This window comes from Hippopotamus amphibius, chromosome 9 (assembly GCF_030028045.1).
Source record: "Hippopotamus amphibius kiboko isolate mHipAmp2 chromosome 9, mHipAmp2.hap2, whole genome shotgun sequence".
Classification (NCBI taxonomy): domain Eukaryota; kingdom Metazoa; phylum Chordata; class Mammalia; order Artiodactyla; family Hippopotamidae; genus Hippopotamus; species Hippopotamus amphibius.
In genome coordinates this window covers 57,162,591-57,185,494 of record NC_080194.1, presented here as the reverse complement: position 1 = coordinate 57,185,494, position 22,904 = coordinate 57,162,591, and the positions used below count along the sequence as shown (strand labels likewise).

At 36.5% G+C, this 22,904-nt stretch overlaps 1 protein-coding gene across 1 annotated transcript; it reads left to right on the top strand.

Moving 5' to 3' along the window:
- Window positions 1-3: 3 nt before the first annotated feature.
- On the top strand, window positions 4-7,301 carry ANKRD49 (ankyrin repeat domain 49). Its single transcript, XM_057749123.1, has 3 exons — window positions 4-188; window positions 2,706-3,060; window positions 4,474-7,301. Exons 2-3 carry the CDS (start codon window positions 2,803-2,805, stop codon window positions 4,933-4,935), a joined length of 720 nt encoding a protein of 239 aa, XP_057605106.1. The 5' UTR covers window positions 4-188; window positions 2,706-2,802; the 3' UTR covers window positions 4,936-7,301.
- Window positions 7,302-22,904: the final 15,603 nt, after the last annotated feature.

Genomic DNA, 22,904 nt, shown 5'->3' with positions numbered 1-22,904 from the left:
AGCTCCTTCTCTCGCGATACTTTATGAATCTCGTGGGCGCTTCAACTTCTCTCATTGGCTGCCGAGCGCCGTAAGGTCGCAGGAAAAGTTGCAGCGAGGCCCCGCCCTCGAACAGGAGCCAATCCTGAGTAGCCGAGGGGACAACCCCGGAAGCGAGGTTCCCGCCGGCGGTTTTTCCCCTCTCTAAGGTGGGTAGCTCTTTCTTCTCCCGGGCCACGCTCCCTGGTCGCCAGACGCCACCTAAGAACACCTGGGCCCAAAGGGGCGGGACCCCTGCCGAGCCCCGCAAGTGGGCCCGCGTCGTGGGTCCTAGGTAGGGCTGGAGCGGCTTCTTCGCTCTTAGCAGTTAGGAAGGCCGCAGACGCGACTCCCGGCGGGTGAAGTGACCAGCCGCTGCCGGAGAGCCGGGACTGGTGGTCTCTCCCTCTCTCCACAGATTGAGCAGTCGGACTCTAGTTTTCAAACCTTTTCCTGCTTCACCTTATCGTCTCCCTGGATCCCGGGTTCAGCACATCTGTACTGCTTTGTGCTGACAGTAAAATAGAGTGCATTAAAAAATAATGTGAAACTTTTGAGTTAGAAAATCTGGGCTTTCAGTTCCATTGAAAATTGCTTTAATCTATCTGAACCTCAGCGCTTTCACCTGTAAAATGGGGTTTATGGCCTCACCTGTCACTGAACTGTTAAGAGTTGACATAGTTTAGATCTCTTATGGAATATAATCTTTAAAAAAGATACCCTAGTTCCTCCTGGTGGAATATCATCAAGTAGGAATCTTGATTGGCTCGTTAAATCCTTAATCAGGGAGAGGCACCTGTTTGACTTTTTAAATTAAATCCATTAAGAAATTTTTATATATAATTTATTTTACCTGGAACAGTAAATTTAAATTATGAAAAGAGAGTTTTTATAAAAAGGAAAGGGGGGCATAAGATCTGTGCTATAATGTTACTGTGGTTGATATAATTAACAAGTGAACTTTACGTTATTTATTGGTATTTACTTAATAAAGTGTTTAATGAGTAGATTTGTGATCACTTTTGTATTGCCAGGTTCAGAGAATACTTTGAGAAAAAAAGGAAAAAGTGAAAATATTAGAACACAAAGCTTTTTCTGGTAGGGCCTCTTGACTGACTGAAAAGCTGAACAGTCTTTGTTAATCCATTAGTATGGTCGTTTCATTGTGCAACAGAGTAACAGGTCCAGAGAAGGTACTGGTCATGAGTGTTAGAGTTTAACTTGACTTTAATGCTTTTGGCACTAGTAATAAAATACAATGATGCATTAGGATTGTATGAGTTAAAACTTGTGATAATTAGGTAGAGAAATCAGTATCTTAGGGGTACCACTAACTCAACTTTCTCTGAATCCATTCCAAGCAAAATCAAGTGATAGGGCTTTAATTCCATTTAATTCTACAAATATTTCTTAATGCTTGCTGTATATAAGTGACACATAAATGTAAGTTAAATATAGTCCCTATCCTTAACTTACAATCTTTTAAGAGGCTAAAACAAGAACAAAATTAGTGCTGAAATAAGACTGTATGTAGCGCAAAAAAAAGTAGAAACTAGAGAGATCTAATTTGGAGGTTCGAGAAAGACAATGAAAGAGGTAATATCTCAGAAGAATCATGAAAAACTGATAACATTTCAACAAATGTAGTTGCGAAGCTGAGAAATATTTTAAAAATATGTATCATTCTCATTTTCTTTAACTGGTTCAAGTTTAATATGCTACATACCTCTTTAAGCTGATATTGGTTTATAAATTATTATGGCAGCCTAGCAGAATAAATATCATTTCCTTCAGGAAGGCTGCTCTAATCCCTTAGGACTGGGTTAATGATGACTTTCCTGTATATTCATCGGATCTGGGTATGGTCTTATCATAGTGCTTACACACTGTCTTTGCCAATCTCCCTGACTCGACGGAAGCTTCTTGAGGTTAAGATGTGGATCTTGTTCATTATTGAATCCCAGTACCCACAGACTGGCACATACCAGGCGTTCTGTTCATCTCTGTTGAGTGAAGGAGTGAATGACAGCCAAAATTCTGTTTCAAAACAAGAAGCCAAGCTATAGTTGTTTGCCACTGAATAGGACTACTTTTTAAAGCAGTGAATTTTCCTAAGCCTGAAATTGTTAAAGTAGAAGTACGATGATTATACAGATGTCATGATAAAGATAGCTGCATTAATGAGAGATTGGGACACATGTCCTTTGGGGGCTATTTCATCTCTAAGAATCTCTGATTCTTGGAAGTGGTTTTCTTTTTTAGGGACTGAAAGTTTTTGCTCCTGCTCTATAGCATCTGTGTGTCTAGTTTATAATTTATCTAAATAAACTAGTTTATTTAGACATTAAATATTAACTAGAATTTAGTTTATTGTAAATGTGTTTATCTTTATTGTATTAGTTATAATTTAAAAGCTTCAGGCATTAATCACTGTTAGCATAATACATCATAGTATGTGAACTAATAAATTCAAAATAGAGTTATAGCCACTGACATAGTAGAAAAAAATATTAAAAATAGAGATAACTGAAATCTATCAGCTTCAGTATTTAATGAATGTAAAGGGTATTAATAAACACCAAAAAGTTTAGACAGAGTTTATTTGTGTATGTATGCAAGACTTATCTATGCTATTGATAAAGCCTCAATTACTGTTTTGCTCCTAATTTTTGTGTTTGTGTTTTCAGATCTTGATGAACAAAATAAAGCAGACATAATTCATCTCTGGAAAGATTAATTATACCCTGGCATTTGAAATGCTTTATATTTAGAATAGTAGTAAAAATGGAAAAAGAGAAAGTAAATGATGATGGAAAACCAGACCCAGAGAATTCCTTGGACTTTTCTGAACACTTTAACCAACTTGAATTATTGGAAACACATGGCCACCTTATTCCCACTGGGACCCAAAGTCTCTGGGTAGGGAATTCTGATGAAGATGAGGAGCAAGATGAAAAAACTGAAGACTGGTATCAATTGCAAGAAAAAAAAATGGAAAAAGATCCAAGCAAATTGCTTCTTTGGGCTGCTGAAAAAAATCGGGTAAAAAAAAAAAAAGAACAGTTAAAGAGGAAACCTTAATTTAGTAGAAAAAGTATTAGATTGGAAGCCAGAAGACCTGTCCTGAACCTCGCTTTGGTCTGTAACTGTGGGCAAACCCTACCCTTTCCGAACCTCTCTTTTCTTATCTGTAAAAGTGGCCACCATAATACCTGCCTCTTCTATACAGGGTTTTATACGGAGGCAATATACATGAAAACACGTAGTAAGCTATGAAGTGTCATATGGGTATTCTGGGGAGCTTTAAGGATAATTAACTATAAAGAGAGTAAGCAATCATCTATATTTTTTAAGCATTTAAAAAATTCAGTCATTAGGATCATCCTAAAAACAAGTATCGATTAGTAAAAAGAGGATGGCAACTAGCATGTATTAAATACCAACTATACCATGTGCCTTACTACATTATTGATTTAATCCTCATATAGCCTATAAGATAGGTCATAGTCTTCCCTTTTACAGATTAAGAAGTCGAGATTCAGGAATATTAATTTGCCCAGGATCCTCCACGTAGGATGACCCTGCTTAACAGCCACAGTCTGTTCTTCCCACTTAGCCACTTGGATCTTGTTTTACCAAGTTCCCCCATGTCTGTGTTAATAAACTGATAACCAAAAAGGTATTACATTTTTGAATAACTTTTTAAGCCAAGAGCAGATTGCATCCCACCAGAAGTCCTCAGACCAAACTGAAAATCACTTCCTGAAAACATGTATCTGAGATTGTTTTAGTTAGAAGGAATTGAGCCCCTTAATCTCTAGATTTCCTTGTTACCACCGTATTCTACTGTTAAAGAAGTTTTTTTTAATTGGATTATAGTTGATTTACAATGTAGTGTTAGTTTCAGATGTACAACAAAGTATTTCAGTTACACATATACATATTCATTCTTTTTTAGATTCTTTTCTCATATAGGTTATCACAGAATATTGAGTAGAGTTCCCCGTGCTATACAGTAGGCATTTTTTAAAGTTTTATACACTACATATATTGGTGTGATAATCCTACTACAGAAACATCAGTCTGTTCCATTATTATGTTTTCTTTGCAGATGAGATATAAAATACTAAATACAATTCTAGCCTGTATTACTTATCAAGGACTATAGCTTTTATGCAATAAAAGCTTCATTGGACCACGAGTAAATGTATGATTTGGTATTCAGAGAATCACATTCTCAGAATCAACAGCTTATAGTTAACATTGACTTGTTCATTGTTACATCAGTTTCTCTACCCACCCACCCCAGTCTTATATTATTTTTATTTTACCGTCATTTGCTAACAAGGAAGTTTTTATTTAACTTAATTAAATCTAACACCACTAGACGGTTTAATTTTGTTTACTGTTTCATTTCTAGTTGGGTTTGTAAAAGATCTCCTGTTTTCTTCTCAGCTGACCACAGTGCGGAGACTGCTTTCGGAAAAGGCCACCCATGTGAACACTCGGGATGAAGATGAGTACACCCCGCTCCATCGAGCAGCCTACGGTGGACACTTAGACGTGGTCCGGGAGCTGATCGCGCACGGGGCAGATGTTCATGCGGTGACTGTGGATGGCTGGACACCCCTGCACAGTGCCTGCAAGTGGAATAACACCAGAGTGGCTTCTTTCTTATTGCAGCATGACGCAGATATCAATGCTCAAACAAAGGGCCTCTTGACCCCCTTACATCTTGCTGCTGGGAACAGAGACAGCAAAGATACCCTTGAACTCCTCCTAATGAACCGCTACATCAGACCAGGTCTGAAGAACAACCTGGAGGAAACTGCATTTGACATCGCCAGAAGGACAAGCATCTATCACTACCTCTTTGAAATTGTGGAAGGCTGCACAAATTCTTCACCTCAGTCTTAACGGTTCTAATAATTTCCTTAAGTTTCCAAGTCCCAGTGCCTCCTTTGTGTGAGATGTGAAATGTCCCCATCATACAAAGTTGACATCAAAAGTCTTACAACAGTAACTCAGTGGTACTCGCAGTAATATCCTTCCAAGTGAATTGCCTGACCTTGCTGTCAAAATGTATTTGAAAGTTGATTGGATATATCTACTGCTTTCCGTGGCGTTTGTGATTTTTATCAAGTCATTTTAACTTATGTAGACTGAAAAACTTGTCACAAGTTGTACAGCAAACTAATGATGTTTTTGGTGCTGATCCAAGAGAAATGTATTTTTAAATATCCCCCATCCCAGATCTTTGTGGAATATTTAGTATATCGATGTGTATTTTTATAAGGTGAGGTAACTCAGAGTTTCGTTTAAAAGTCTTAATATACTGGTGCAGTTTATCTGTCTTCTCTGCATCACCATAGCCATTCTCTTTCATTGTAAGCCGTAAGAACGAACATATTAGTGACTTGAATCTTCCTAAGTTTAAAAAAAATTAAGAAACTAGATCTTTGTCTTCTAGAACCTAGACCATTTCATTTTCAGGAAATAGCTAGGTGTTTAATCTGTGAATTTTATATACTGCCACCCCTACCCCAGTCCCCACAATCCTGTGGACCATCCTACCTCACCCTGGTCAGCCTGCTTATTCCTTATTCTGGTGAGTCAGCTTGACCCTTCAGACATGCACACGACTATACCTTGGTCCAGATCATAACGTTATCTGCTTTCCTGCTAGTCTTACCTCCCTGGTCCTGCTGAGCTGGGCGCTGCTCATCTAGTCTCTCAAGTTCACAGGAAGTGTTCTTTTCCAGGGTCCTCGTTTTATACAAGCCACACAAAGACAAAGTGACAGGGAAAAGGAATTCTGAGAATGAGGGGATGATGATTATATTGAGGCAAGAACCACAGAGTGGCTCAGGCTTTTTTTAAAAGCCACCTTGTGGAAAGCAACAAAAGCATAAATATAAATATTTCAAAAAATAAAAATAAAACTTTTGAGCAACCAAAAAAAAAAAGCATGAATTCTTTTTTTACCTATGTATATCTTCCTTGGATCCATAAGATATTTATTCATGCAGCATACATTTGTTTAGCATCTGCTTTCTCTGTCTCTCCAACAGCAGTTTCCATTGACAACATAGCCCCTCAGTGACTAAAACAAAGGGGTTTTTCTCTTAACACCAGAACTAACGCACTGGGGAAAGGGAACAAAACCAATGGCCCTTTTCTTCAGTTGTATTTTTTTAAATGTCCACCAAAGTTTGTCTCTTTTGACCTAGCCCATGTGACCCAGTCACCTTAGACTAAGTAATGATGTTATTTAATCAAATATGTGTGGCAGTTTCTATGTTAGAACAGAATTGGATCACCTCAGAAAAGTTAAAGATAACGTATGAACGAAATCATGGTGACAGGATCTTAGAACTTAAGAGAGCTTCAATTATTTTGTGATCTCTGGCTAGGAAATGCCTCTGAGGTTTCAGAGTATCAATATCTTTGACATAAGGGTTTTGGCAGAAAGTGAGAGGTGGCTTTCTGTTTAATCTGGCCTAATTTAGTGATACCAAATGACAAGGTACAGCTGATGGACAATGACAGTAGAATAAGACCCCAACTACCCCATTAGACTGCTAAACGAGGCTTCCTAGTTATCTGAAAGTCACAGAGCGCATGGCTCCTTTCTTACTTGGAAATGAGTTGCATCCATGATTTTACGTAAGCTTTCCCTTTGAGTGTGGCTCCAAAGCAGCTGCTTTATTCCTAAGAAGCTGAGATGTGACTTCTCCCTTTTTTTCAGGCCTCAGCGCTCAAGCAGTGCTAGGGAGCAAATTCTACATATTAGGGAAATCCCTTCCATCCCTGAGGGCAGAATTTGTATTGTTTGCTTCCTTTATACTTTCCTTAGTGTTTTTTTAATTTCATTTTTTTAATTATTTTTTTCTTTTTTGATTGCAGTATAGTAGACATACAGTTTTATATTAGTTTCAGGTGTATAAAAAAGTGATTTGATACTCTCCTTAGTATTTACTAGACTCCTCCGTCCACAGAAGACATGCACTAATCATGCTTTTGACTACTCAGTGGACCCTTGAACAACATTGGTTTGGACTGTGCGGGTCCACTTACAGGAAGTATTACACAATCTGGGCAGTTGGTTCTGCAGATGCAGAACCACAGGTATGGGGGCCGATGATAAAGTTTGGTTTTCAATAGCGCAGAAGGTCAGCATCCCTAACCTTTGTGTTTAAGGGTCAACTGTATCACTTACCTATGTTTTCCAGTTTTCTTTAAGAAGGCCAGGTAGTTACGTTTGCAAACAAAATTTTCTCTATTCTTGAGTTCGTCCAAACACTTTTTTAAAATAATAAAATCCATGTTTTTCATAACTAAAGGTTTAATTGTGATTAACTTTTATGCTTGAGGAAGAGGTGACTTTTTGTCATTGTTCAAGGGACACATCATAATCCCTACACCCACAGTGAAATCGGCTGGCTTTGCTTTTATAAATCTTAAATATGCTTCTCCAGGGAGATTTCTGGCTCACAACCTACCACAGTGATGGGACTTAGCGTTTTTATACTATTGATGTGAAAGCACCCGTTTATTTCTGTTCATTGGCATCTATTATTGCATCCACCACTATGCTAGAAAATCATGATCAGGAGAGCCCCAGAGAAGTAACGCTTGCTAGGAGACTTATGTCCCAAACCAAAATGAAACCTCTGCATCAATTCTCCATTCCTGATGAATGCACATGCCATCCTCACCTTACCTGAAATGGCTCTAGGAATCTGTGAACTGCTTTGGCTCTGGGAGGTACCAAACACGATGGCATCACTGATGGCTCTACTGTAATTAGTTACCACAGGATGTTCTAATCCCCCCACAGGATTACCAGATGACCATTCAACTTGTGCTATATGAAGTGTTTTTCTCTAAAGGGAATTTAAAATCTATGTTTACTAAGTTCCAGAGGCAGTAAGCTAAGAAAGATTGAATTAGCCTATTGATATTTTAAATTTCTGAAAATTTCCCTTTGAAATCCTACAATTTCACTTCTGGGAACCTAAGTAGAAATTATCTAAATCAATGCTATCACATAGACACATAATGTGAGCCACACGTGTAAATTTAAGTTTTTTTTCTAGTAGCCACATTGAAATAAAAACAGATGAAATTAATTTTAATACATATATTTAACCTAATACATTCAAAATATTCATTCCAACATGACATATTTTAAAAATGGAGAAATTTTACTTTTTTGGTAGTAAGTCTTCAAAATCATGTGTATTTTATGGCACATCTCAGTCTAGACTCGCCCCATTCGACTAGTGCCTCGCTGAACAGTGCTGGTCTAGATGCCTGAAATATTCCCTGGCGGCAAACCAGAATGGTTAAGGGAGGAGCAGGAAACTTTGGGCCAGATAAACTTGGGTGCAAATCATGATTGCCACCTATGCGTGCCTTTTGGTAAATAACTTCAGTTTTCTCACATGTAACAAATGGAGATAATACCTATCTTCTTACAATTTTGTAAGGAATAAATGAGATGTAATGTGGATAAGGTACCTATTGCCTGGCAGGTACTCAAAAAATGCTATTGAGTGGTTCCTTTCCCCAGCATTTCAAGCAGAAATGCCCTTCCTATTTTAGGTGTCTGGATCCTTGAAGACCCCAAAGCTCTCCCTTTATACTTATAGTTGTGTCTCATGACTTTTTAGTAAAATATGCGGCAGGGAGCTTCTTTCAAGAATCCGAACCCCTCCACTCCTAGAAAAAATGCCTACCCCATCTTCAAAGGTCCTTGTGAGGTGTCAAAGGTCTCCAACAGAAGAAAAACTCAAGGAATAAGCAAGATAAAGTGAAAGAATCGCAGCAGATAATCATAAGGACTTGAAGGAAATGAGATCCTAAGAGAAAATGTATTTCCATTGTGAACCCAGGGCCTTGAAACTCAGAATGTTTTTCTGCTCGTTGTGTGTGCGGCTTCTTGGTATTTACCAAATAAGTGGCTCTGTAAATTCATGCCTAATTTTCTTTTTCCCTTTTCAGGATGGGTCTTGTTAATGCTGAGCAAATGGAATAAAAACATAAAAACACTCATTATATAACCGAAACTCTGGAACATCTAAGAGTCCTCACCATGAATTTAATGACATGGCTCCATCTGCCAGTGGATCTCAGAGTTGCAGAAATTTGTAGGCCAGAAAATGTGCTTAAAGAAACAGCTTATAAAATCTAAAAGCAAACTACTACCTAATTTGTTTTCTCCCTTCCCTTTTTTTAGCAATGAAAAAATAAACAAGAAGGTGAGCCTGCCATTATTAAAAAATCAGACGTCTATCAGGTTTTTCTAAACCCAAATATAATAACTCATGAAGAAAATGTATCCTAATTAAAGGGACCAAATCTAGGAGCAAGAAATACCTCTGCTGTAAAAATATTAAGATCTGATGTAAGAATCAGATCCTCATGACACGTACTAGAAAAAGTACTAGAGTTCAGATTTGCTTCCATGTGCTTATGCATATTTCTTATTTGAAGATATGCAAAGCTTTCAAGAAAAATCAAAAGCAAGAAAAGGTATTAGAATCTTTTCATCCATTCTTTTGATTTCGGTCTGCACCCATGGACAATGAGGTGGTTCTAGAGTCCATCAAGAAAGATAATTATGTGTTATGGTTCCTCACTTTATTGACATTGGGGCCAGAAAATTCTGTGTTGTGGGGGGCATCCTGTGTATTATGCAATGTTTAACAGCATTCTTGGCTCTGCTCACTAGATGATAGCAGCACCTCCCCCTCCCCCTCCCCAGTAGTGACCACCGAAAATGTCTCCAGACATTGCCAAGTGTTTCCTGCTGTATGTCATCAGAAGTCTCTAAGGCAGGAGATTTCAGAATTTTGCTAGCCATAGAGTTGTTTTATTAGCATGCAAGTAAATTTTATTTAAAGTGCGTGTTTTCCTTAGATTGTGTTAGGCATTCCGTATATTCATCAGTGTACATTCAAGAATTAATCATTGATTCTATTTGAAATGTCTAGTATTTTGTTAATGAGGTCATTTAAACACATTCAAAAATTGGGCTAAAACATACAATCAGAAAAAAAGAACTCTTCAATACCGAGTTTCATGGGTCAGAAAAACTCACTCCTGTTCTTAGGTTTGGCCTCTAGGAACTTTATCCCTTAAGTCAGATGAGAAATTCTAGAGAATTTAGAGAAATTCTAAATCCTGGATATTAAGGGAGATGATAAACAAAGCCCGATTTTTAATAGGTTCCACCATTATAAATGTAAAATTTTTATTGCATTCTTGGGTAAAATGCAATGAAATTGAGGCACAGTCTTTTCTCATCTAGAAGAAATGGTATAAGAGAAGCCAACCAACCACCTCTGTAGAGAAGAGAGAAATGGGGAGGGAGCTGGAAGTGTCCAAGTGCCAACAGCTGCAGAAATAGAAGGTAACCTCTTAACGTCATTACCAATCTAGAACTCTTTTAGTTTGTTATTAAATATAAAAATAATATGGAAAATTTATTCTGACAATTGTTGGAGGAGGTCATTGAGAGGACATGGACCCAGGCAATGAAGGCTTCTCACCCTCTCCCTTGTCCTTGGAATGTATGTTCTTCCTACTGTTCCTACTATGGGAGCCCTTTCAAGGACATGACTTTGAGAGAGCAATGTGTTGTTGAGACCATCTGGACTGAATACATGACTGAACCCAGTTAAGGCCTCTGTAAATTTTTAAGATTCTGGTGGGCAGATATGGAGATCTACTCATCTTGCAGCCACCCTAGACAAGCTTCCTATGTAAGTTCCCTTGCTTATTAAACCTGCCACCTATCAAGCTGGAGGGGTCTGCCTCTTCCTTTGGTCTCTCCTCATCCTCCATGTGTGGGGGCCAATCTCAGATTTCACCCAGGAAACTCCTGAGATTGCAAACCAACAGAGATGACTTTCATTTTAAAAAATGAATCCGAAGATAAAATATATCAAAGTCATCATGTAAAAAATAATAAAAAATCCACATCTATTTATCAGCCTTCCCCAATCATTTTTTATGTAGTACACAAATGGAATAGTCTCATTTGATCTTCTTTATGAGTTTTTGTATATCCAAAATGTGCTACCCTGAACCACTGTGATAATAGCTAATAATTGTTTATTGGGTGCCAGGTGTGCTGTAGGTGCTCACTTACATTACCTCCTGTGAGCCTCACAATAACCCTATGAGATAAGATATCATTGTATAAACAGGAAAGTGGGCTTATGGAGGTTAATTGTCATACAGTTAGTGAGAAATGGAGGTAAGTTTCAAACCTGTCATTGTGATTCCACCACCTTTGATCTGATATCTATTTGTAAAGTTGATTAAAGAATATATCGTTTGGTGCACATTTAGTTTATTTTCTTTGAACCATTTCCAGAAAGCTTTGTTCAAATGTTATAGTTTTTCACCTATGAATGTTAATATCTAGATACCACCAGTTAGTCTATCAAATAATCATAACAACAAAAATTTCCATTTTCTTACTCCAATAAAGAGCTTTAAAGAATTCCATTTAATATTATTTTTATGTAGTTTATTTATGGTAGCGTTTAAGGACATAAAGATTACTATTATTAGGAGGAAGTTGCATTTTATAACATGAAAACATAAATAAGCAAAAATTCCATTGGTTGAAAGTCATAAGAGCCAAAGCAATTAAAAAAAAAGTTGGGGGATTTATACAACCTGATTTCAAAATTATAAAAGAGTAGGGTCTTCCCTTGCAGTCCAGTGATTAAGACTCCATGCTTCCACTGCAGGGGACATGAGTTTGATCTCTGGTTGGGGAACTAAGATCCCTCATGCCATGCAATGTGGCTAAAAAAAAAAAAAAAAAATGAAAGAGCAGTAGCAAGACAGTGTGGCACTGGTGGACAGAAATACACACCAATAGAACAGGGTCTAGAAATAGATCCAGGTATACACTAGTCACTTGATTTTTGACAAAGATGCTGAGGAATGCAATGGGAAGTTCTCTTAAAGAATTGATGCTGGAAAAACTGAAGAGCCATTTGGGAAAAAAATTAACTAATTTATATATAGCAGAGCTGTGGCTGCCTGGTGAGAGACAGAAGTTTGATTGCAAAGCATCAGGAAGAATCTCTTGGAGGTGGTGAAAATGTTCTGTATCTTGATTGCAGTGATAGTTTTGCAGGTATATGGTCAAAGTTGTTGAATTCTATACTTTAAATGAAATGCAAGTTTTATGCGTAAGTTATACTTCAACAAGGTTGATTTTTAAAATAGTTACCCAGAGATGACTAATTTCATGCTTTTGTTATTTTCACTAGCAAGGAGGAATATGTGAGGACCTTCTCCCCAGATTCTAAGGGTATATCTTCTTGGGGGCCTGCTAAGTCTTATGAGTTATCCAAAAAATATACATTTCACCAATTCACTGGAATTTTTTAAATCCCAAGCAAAAAACCCTTTGTAATTGCAAGGAGCAGTTTCTCCATTAAGTGATAGAGTAGGAAACAAAACATTTGCCCTAAAATAATTAGTCCATGTGACAACATTCAACATTGAAAAGATGGTTTAGTTAGTACAACAAGGATTCTGTTGGCTTTTATATTAATTTAGATCAGGACTGTTAGAATCTAGAATAGCATACCAAAGTGGTTATAGCATCTACTTCTCTGAAGAAAAAACAGTAACATTAAACATCCCATTGCTTATTCAATTGCCTTATTACTAAGCAGAAGAAAGACTGAGATGACTTCTAGAGACATGTTTGAAATCTGTAGAATTAAATACAGAATGTAAAACTTAATCCACCCAGATTTTTACTAATATACCATTAAGTAACGCAAAGTAACATATTAACTTTGGCAATATGTTGTTTTATTTCTTTGGTAAAGACTTCATGGTTTTACATTAAAAATAATTTTTAACTTGTTACCAGAAAAATTAAGTTTTGGGTTTTGCCTCCATCTAGTGGATATCTTCATCTTTTTCATTTAACTAAAATGAAAAAGGATACGCCATTATGTTTTTGTTGTTCATTTTTAGTTTCTTGGAAATAAAAAAGTAAAGAAAAAATGGTAACCACAGTTCATGGATAAAACAGTACATTTTATAGTTATTTTTATCAATATTTATTCCCAAGAAGATTTGAGGTGGTGTACAATTAGTCACATACATGTAATAATTGGATATAGAAAACCAAAAGCCATTTAGGAGAAAGAAGGAAATATACCATGCAAGTTAATATAGTTACTAAAATTGACAATTAAATTATCTCCAAAGTTGTTGGTATTGGAGATAAAAGAAAAACAATAATTGTATGATTCTTTATTATTTGATCAAAGTAAACCACATTGGGTTTTTTTGAGTAAAAATATTTGCAGACTAATTTTTTCATAACTAAAATATGCTTAATTTTTGTATAATTTTATAGAAGTATAGAAAACATAGTAAAGTTCAGAAATCACTGAATTCTGCAGAGTGAACACATCCATTTAATTATTGCCTAGATCAAGATATAGAACATAACAAGCACCCCTAAAGTCTACCTTGTGCTCCCTCTTCCTGTGCTCCCTCAAAGGTAACCACTATCCTAATTTCTATCACCATCACTTTGTTTTGCCTATATAAATGGAATCATTTATTATGTATATTTTTGTGTTTGCTTCTTTCACTAAATATTACATCTGTGAGATTCATCCATATTTTTGCATGTAGCAGGGATCTGCTTTTTTTCATTGTTGTAGAGTATTCTGTTATGTGAATATACATTTATGTATACATTTTACTGCTGATTTTCGAAGTGCCTTTGAATTGTTCCCAGTTTGGTGCTTTTATGAATCGGCATGAACAATTCTCATACAAGGCTTTTGTGTATATACAGTCTTGTATATTCTTAGTGTTAGGACTGCTGGGCCACAGGGTATACTTACATACTCAGCTTTAGAAAAAACTGCCAAAACTATTCTCCAAAGTGGTTATGCCAATTTACACTCTTAGTAGCAGGGAATGAGAGTTCCAATTGCTCCATAACCTCCCAACCCTTGTTACTGCCAGGTTTCTTTGTTTGTTTGTTTAAATAGCTATTCTAGTGAGTATGTAATAATATCTCACTGAAGTTTTAGTGTGCATTATCCTGATGACTAGCGATGTGAAGCAATTTGTAATATGTTGCTTTTTGGCTGTACCACACAGCTTGCAGGAAATAAACGCTCACATTTATGGACCATTGAATTCTTCTGACAACAGAGTCAAGACAATTCAATGGAGGAAAAAGCAGCCTTTTCAACAAATGGTGCTGGGAAAACTGGGTATCCACATGCAAAAGAATGATACTATACATCACACTATAATGTTAATACAATAATCAAAATGATCAAATACTTAAAATTAAGAGCTAAAACTATAAAACTTTTAGAAGAAAATATATGGAAAAAATCTTCATGATAGTAGATTTGACAATGATTTCTTGGATATGTCACCAAAAACACAGGCATTAAAGGAAAAATATAGATAAATGAGACTACATCAAAATTAAAACTTTTTTTGAATCAAAGGACACTATCAATAAAGTGAAAAGGCAACTCATTAAATGGGAGAAAATATTTATAAATCATATATCTGATAAGCGATTAATATCCAGAATAACAAAGAACTGTAAAAACTCAACAACAGCAAAAAACCCAGTTAAAAAATGGATATAATACTTGAATAGACATTTCTCCAAAGAAGATATACAAAACAGCCCATAAGCACATGAGAAGATGCTCAACATCACTAGTCACTAGGAAAATGCAAAGCAAAATCACAAAGAAATACCAATTCACATTCATTAGGATAGCTAGCTGTTATATTTGTTTTAAAGGAAAGTAACAAGTGTTGTCAAGGATATAGAGAAACTGGAACCTTTGTGCATTGCTGGTGGGAAGGTAAAGTGGTGCAGCCACTTGAAAAAGTTTGATGGTTCCTCAAAAAGTTAAACATAGAACTACCATATGATCCAGTAATTCCATTTCTAGGTATATACTCAAAAGAACTGAAAGCAGGAACTCAAACTGATACTTGCACACCAATATTCATTGCAGCATTATTTACAAGTGCCTAAACATGGAAACAACCCAAATGTCCATCAACAGATGAACAGATATACAAAATATATGTACATAAAATGGAATATTATTTAACCTCAAAAAAAAAAAAAAAGAATGCAATTCTGATACATGCTACAACATGGATGAACTTTAAAAACACCATGCTGGGTTAGAGTGAGAAATGCCCTCAGAAGGAGAATTGGAGAGGTGCAAATTGAGGATTCCATCTGCCATCCCTGACTTTGAAGATAGAAAGAAGCCAGGAACCAAAGAATGTGAACAGATTACAGAAGCTGGAAATGAAATGGAATACTGACTTAATATTTGTTTGACCCAACACTCGGCCATTAGTGTGGGGCTTGGACAGTCTTCTATAAGCCCCTCTACTGCTGGGACAAGCAACCCCAGAAGTTTGGACTACTATGAGGAAATAAAGGAACACCATGCAGGCAAAGGAGCAGGAAAAAAACCCACAAGACCAAATAAATGAAGAGGAAATAGGAAAAATGCCTGAAAAAGAATTTAGAGTAATGATAGTAAAAATGATACAAAATCTTGATAACAAAATAGAGAAAGTACAAGAAACAGTCATAAGAACTCAGGAGAACTAAAGAACAAACAAAGAGCAATGGATAACAAAATAACTGAAATTAAAAATACTCTAGATGGTATAACCAGCAGAATAACTGAGGCAGAAGAATGAATAAGTGAGTTGGAAGATAGAATGGGGGAAATAACTGCCACAGAGCAGGAAAAAGAAAAACAATAAAAAGAATAGAAGACAGTCTCAGAGACCTCAGTGATAACATTAAGTGTACCAACATTAGAATCATAGGCATCCCAGAAGAAGAAAAAAAGAAAGGGTCTGAGAAAATATTTGAAGAGGTTATAGTGGAAAACTTCCCCAACTTGGGAAAGGAAATAATTAACCAAGTCCAAGAAGCACAGAGAGTTCCATACAAAATAAATCCAAGGAGAAATACACCAAGGCACACATTAATCAAACTAATGACAATTAAACACAAAGAAAAAATATTAAAAGCAGCAAGAGAAAAGCAACAAATAACATATAAAGGAAAACCCATAAGGATAACAGCTGACCTTTCTGCAGAAACTCTGCAGGCCAGAAGGGAATGGCAGGATATACTGAAAGTCCTGAAAGAGAGAAACCTACAGCCAAGAATACTCTACCCAGCAAGAATCTCATTCAGATTCCATGGAGAAATCAAAAGCTTTACAGACAAGCAAAAGTTAAGAGAATTCCACCAAACCAGCCTTACAAAAAGTGCAACAGGAACTTCTCTAAGTAGGAAACACAAGAAAAGGAAAACATCTACAAATACAAACCCAGAACAATTAAGAAAATGGTAATAGGAACACACATGTCAATAATCACCTTAAATGTAAATGGATTAAAGGCTCCAACCAAAAGACACAGACTGGCTGAATGGATACAAAAACAAGACCCTTCTATATGCTGCCTACAAGAAACCCACTTCAGACCAAGGGATACATATAGACTGAAAGTAAAGGGATGGAAAAAGATATTCCATGCAAATGGAAGTCAAAAGAAAGCTGGAGTAGCAATACTCATATCAGACAAATTAGACTTTAAAGTAAAGACTATTACAAGAGACAAGGAAGGACACTACATAATGATCAAGGGATCCATCCAAGAAGAACATATCACAATGGTAAATATCTATGCAACCAACATAGGAGCATCTCAATACATAAGGCAAATGCTAACAGCCATAAAAGGGGACATCGACAGGAACACAATAATAGTAGGAGACTTGAACACCCCACAAACATCAATGGACAGATCATCCAAACAGAAAATAAATAAGGACACACAAGCTTTAAATGACACATTAGACCATCTCGACTTAATTGATATTTATAGGACATTCCATCCAAAAATGACAGAATACACTTTCTTCTCAAGTGCACATGGAACATTTTCCAGGATAGATCACATCTTGGGTCACAAATCAAACCTTGGTAAATTCAAGAAAATTGAAATCATATCAAGCATCTTCTCAGACCACAACGCCATGAGACTAGATATCAATTACAGGAAAAAAACTGCAAAAAATACAAACACATGGAGGCTAAACAATTCACTATTAAACAACCAAGAAATCATTAAGGAAATCAAAGAGGAAATCAAAAAATGCCTAGAGACAAATGACAATGAAAACACAATGATCCAAAACCTATGGGATGCAGCAAAAACAATTCTAAGAGGGAAGTTTATAGCAACACAATCCTATCTCAAGAAACAAGAAAGATCCCAAATAAACAATCTAACCTTACACCTAAAGAAACTAGAGAAAGTAGAATAAACAAAACCCAAAGTTAGTAGAAGGAGAGAAATCATAAAGATCAGAGCAGAAATAAATGAAATAGAAACAAATAACACAATAGCAAAAATCAATAAAACTAAAAGCTGGTTCTTTGAGAAGATAAACAAAACTGATAAACCATTAGCCAGACTCATCAAGAAAAAAAGGGAGAAGGTGCAAATCAACAGAATTAGAAATGAAAGAGAAGTCACAATGGACACCTCAGAAATACAAAAGATCATGAGAGACTACTACAAGCAACTATATGCCAATATATTGGATAACCTGGAAGACATGGATAAATTCTTGGAAAAATACAATCTTTCAAGACTGAACCAGGAAGAAGTAGAAACTATGAACAGACCAATCACAAGTACGGAAATTGAGGCAGTGATTAAAAATCTCCCAACACACAAAAGCCCAGGGCCAGATGGATTCACGGGCGAATTCTATCAAACATTTAGAGAAGAGCTAACACCTATTCTTCTCAAACTCTTCCAAAATATTTCAGAAGGAGGAACACTCGCAAACTCATTCTACGAGGCCACCATCACCCTGATCCCAAAACCAGGCAAAGATGTCACAAGAAAAGAAAATTACTGACCAATATCACTGATGAATATAGATGCAAAAATCCTCAACAAAATACTAGCTAACAGACTCCAACAGCACATTAAAAAAATCATACACCATGATCAAGTGGGGTTTATCCCTGGGATGCAAGGATTCTTCAATATATGCAAATCAATCAACGTGATACATCATATCAACAAATTGAAGGATAAAAACCATATGATCATCTCAATAGATGCAGGAAAAGCTTTTGACAAAGTTCAACATCCATTTATGATAAAAACGCTCCAGAAAATGGGCATAGAAGGAAATTACCTCAACATAATAAAAGCCATATATGAGAAACCAAAAGCCAACATCGTTCTCAATGGGGAAAAACTGGAAGAATTCCCTCTAAGAACAGGAACAAGACAAGGGTGTCCACTCTCACCATTATTATTCAACATAGTTTTGGAAGTGTTAGCCACAGCAATCAGAGAAGAAAAAGAAATAAAAGGAATCCAAATTGGAAAAGAAGTAAAATCGTCACTCTTTGCAGATGACATGATATTATACATAGAAAACCCTAAAGACTCTACCAGAAAACTGCTGGCACTCATTGATGAGTTTAGTAAAGTAGCAGGATACAAAATTAATGCGCAGAAATCTCTTGCATTCCTATACACTAACAATGGAAGAGCAGAAAGAGAAATTAAGGAAACTCTCCCATTTACCATTGCAACCAAAAGAATAAAATACCTAGGAAGAAACCTGCCTAAGGAGGCAAAAGATCTGTATGCAGAAAACTTTAAGACACTGATGAAAGAAATCAAAGACGACACAAACCAATGGAGGGACATACCACATTCTTGGGTTGGAAGAATCAACATAGTGAAAATGACTGTCCTACCCAAAGCAATTTACAGATTCAATGCAATCCCGATCAAATTACCAATGGCATTTTTCACAGAACTAGAGCAAGAAATCTTACGATTTGTATGGAAACGCAAAAGACCCTGAATAGCCAAAGCAATCTTGAGAAGGAAAAATGGAGTTGGTGGAATCAGGCTTCCTGACTTCAAACTATACTACAAGGCCATAGTGATCAAGACAGTATGGTACTGGCACAAAAATAGAAAGGATGATCAATGGAATAGAATAGAGAACTCAAAAGTAAGCACAAACACATATGGGCACCTTATCTTTGACAAAGGAGGCACGAATATACAATGGAAAAAAGACAGCCTCTTCAATAAGTGGTGCTGGGAAAATTGGACAGCAACATGTAAAAGAATGAAATGAGAACACTTCCTAACACCATACACAAAAATAAACTCCAAATGGATTCAAGACCTACATGTAAGGCCAGACACTATAAAGCTCCTCAAGGAAAACATAGGCAGAACACTCTATGACATCCATCAAAGCAAGATCCTTTTGGACCCACCTCCTAGAATCATGGAAGTAAAATCAAAAATAAACAAATGGGACCTCATGAAACTTAAAAGCTTCTGCACAGCAAGAGAAACCATAAACAAGACTAGAAGGCAACCCTCAGAATGGGAAAAAATAGTTGTCAACGAAACAACGGAGAAAGGATTAACCTCCAAAATATACAAGCAGTTCATGCAGCTTAATACCAAAAAAGCAAAGAACCCAATCCACAAATGGGTGGAAGACCTAAATAGCCATTTCTCTAAAGAAGACCTACAGATGGCCAACAAACACATGAAAAGATGCTCAACATCACTCATCATCTGAGAAATGCAAGTCACAGCCACAATGAGATATCACCTCACACCAATCAGAATGGCCATCATCACAAAATCTGGAAACAACAAATGTTGGAGAGGGTGTGGAGAAAAGGGAACCCTCCTGCACTGTTGGTGGGAATGTAAGTTGGTACAGTCACTATGGAAAACAGTTGGGAGTTTCCTTAAAAAACTGCAAGTAGAACTACCATATGATCCAGTAATCCCACTACTGGGCATATACCCAGAGAAAACCATAATCCCAAAAGAAACATGTACCACAATGTTTACTGCAGCACTATTTACAATAGCTGGGACATGGAATCAACCTTAATGCCCATCAACAAATGAATGGATAAAGAAGATGTGGCATATATATACAATGGAATATTACTCAGCTATAAAAAGGAATGAGATGGAGCTCTATGTAATAAGGTGGATAGATCTAGAGTCTGTCATACAGAGTGAAGTAAGTCAGAAAGAGAAAGACAAATATTGTATGCTAACTCATATATACAGAATCTAAAAATGGTACTGATGAACTCAGTGACAAGACAAGAATAAGGACGCAGATGCAGAGAATGGACTGGAGAACTCTAGGTTTGGGGGGGTGGGGGGGTGAAGGGGAAGCTGAGACGAAGTGAGAGAGTAGCATAGACATATATATACTACCAACTGTAAAATAGATAGCCAGTGGGAAGTTGCTGTATAACAAAGGGAGTTCAACTTTGTGATGGATGATGCCTTAGAGGACTGGGACGGGGAGGGTGGGGGGGAGTCGAGAGAGGGAGGGAATACGGGGATATATATATAAATACAGATGATTGACCTTGGTGTGCCTCAAAAACTGGTACAAGAGTGTAAAGCAATTATATTCCAAAAAAAAGAAACAAAACCAAAACACCATGCTAAAGTGAAATAACCCAGACACAAAAGGAAAATTTTGTATGATTCCACTTATATGAAGTACCTAAAGTAGTCAAATTCATAGAGACAGAAAATAGAATAGAGGTTACCAGAGTGTTGGGAGAGGGTGAAATTGAGAATTATTGTTTAATGGGTACAGTTTCTGTTTGGGGTAATGAAAAAATTCTGGAAATGAATGGTGGTGATGGCTGTACAACACTGTGAATGTACTTAATGTCATTGAATTGTATACTTAAAAATGATTAAATTTTTATGTTATGTATATTTTACCACAATAAAAATAAAGCAGTTAGGACCCCCCATTCTGAGTAGCTAGATGGATGACTCCCAATCCCAGCAGAAGACTCAAGGTAATTCTCTGCAGGAAGTCAAACAGGCTCTCTGCACTGGAAGGTATTCAATACAAAGTGCAGTTGAGGGCAGGACCACCATACTGAAATGGGAATTTCATGAATACTTACATACTTCATGGTGAGCCTTCAGTTCTCTTCTCCTCCTCACTTCCCAGGGTGCTGGCACTAGACTGATCCCCTCCAGCAGGGAGACCAGAGGAGTCACTCCATGGAGAATCAGAGCAGTTCAACAGATAAGACTTTAAAATCCTGATATGAGGGCTCCCCTAACTGAACACCCAAGACAGATCACCCATCAGTGAAACCCCCAGTTAATAAGCCCACCTGTATTCACAGAGTCATATTCTCTTACTAATAGGGCAAGACACTCAAGGATCATGAAGGCTGAGGAAAGCTACTAAGACAGAGAACAAAACAAACCGGAACAGGTACTTGGAGGAAGCATCAATTATACAAGAAGAAAGTAACATTGGAAATGAAGTATATCATTAATATCCTTAGAGAGATAAGATAATGCATCCATGATATAAGGCTAAGGTGTTATACAAAAAAGAGGGTTCTAAGAAATTAGAAACATGAAAGCAGAAGTGAAAAATAAAATGTGTAGAAAGTAAGGTTGAGGAAATATCCCAAAAAATAACACAAAAATACACAGATATAAACTAGGAAAAATAGGTCAGAAAATTAGAGGACAAATCAGAAGATCTAATATACAAATGACAGGAGTTTCAAAGAGAACAGAGAAAAATAGAGATTACAATAAAATAATTCAAGAAAAAGTTTGAAATGAAGGACATGAGTTTCTAGGTTGAAATGATCTGCTGAGTGCTCAGCAAAATGGCTGAAAATTTACCCACAACAAGGTGTATCATCATGAAATTTCAGAGTAATGAGACAAAAGGAAGATCCTTCATGTTTCTAGAAAGAAAGAACAGGACCTATCCAAGGGGATAGGAACAGAATGGCAGTAGAATTCTTTATGGCAACAGTAGATGCCAAAAGACAATGGTGAAATGACTTTAAAATTACTGAAGAAAAATTATTTCCAAATTAGAGTTCTTTATCCACCTAGACCTCCACTTTAGTAGAGAATAAAATAAAGACACTTTCAAACCTGTAAAAACTTGGACGCTTTATCTCCCATACACAATTTCTGAAAAAACTCCTGGAGATGTGCTCCACCAAATAAGTAAGTAAACCAAGAAAGAGAAGAAGATGGGCTCCACAAGTCAGGGATTCAACGCAAGAGAGAGGCATGAAGGTGAAGGGAAATCCTTACACAACAGCTGTGCAACCAGAGGTCTGGAGAGCAACCTGTGCAGACTTGAGCAGATCAAAGGTCTCTCTGGAAGGGACTTTTCCAAAAAAGATGAAACTGATAGAATTCCTCATATGTTTGAACCTGTTAAGAGATTTACACAATGAGAGTTTGGGAATTAGTGATGAGGAAATTAAAAATCAAGCAAATTAAAGAGCAAGGCAGATAGAGATTATCATATTAAGTGAAGAAAGTCAGAAAGAGAAAGACAAATATTATATGATATCACTTATATGTGGAATCTTAAAAAATGATACAAATGAGCTTATTTACAAAACAGAAAAGACTCACAGACATGGAAAACAAACTTATGGTCACCAAAGGGGATGGGAGGAGAGATAAATTATGAGTTTAGGATTAACAGATATATACTACTATACATAAAATAGATAAACAACAAGGACCTACTGTGTAGCATAGGGAACTATACTCAATATCATGTAATAATCTATCATGGAAAAGAATCTGAAAAAGAATATATGTATATATACATATATATATCAGAAATTAACACAACATTGTAAATTAATTATACTTCAATTAAAAAAAAAGAAAGAAACAGGACTTTCCTG

Excerpts from the sequence above, each read along its gene's own strand:
- ANKRD49 (XM_057749123.1), top strand. The coding sequence starts at position 2,803 with ATGGAAAAAGAGAAAGTAAATGATGATGGAAAACCAGACCCAGAGAAT. Across the intron at positions 3,061-4,473 it reads GGGCTGCTGAAAAAAATCGG|CTGACCACAGTGCGGAGACT; the intron begins GTAAAAAAAAAA and ends TTTTCTTCTCAG.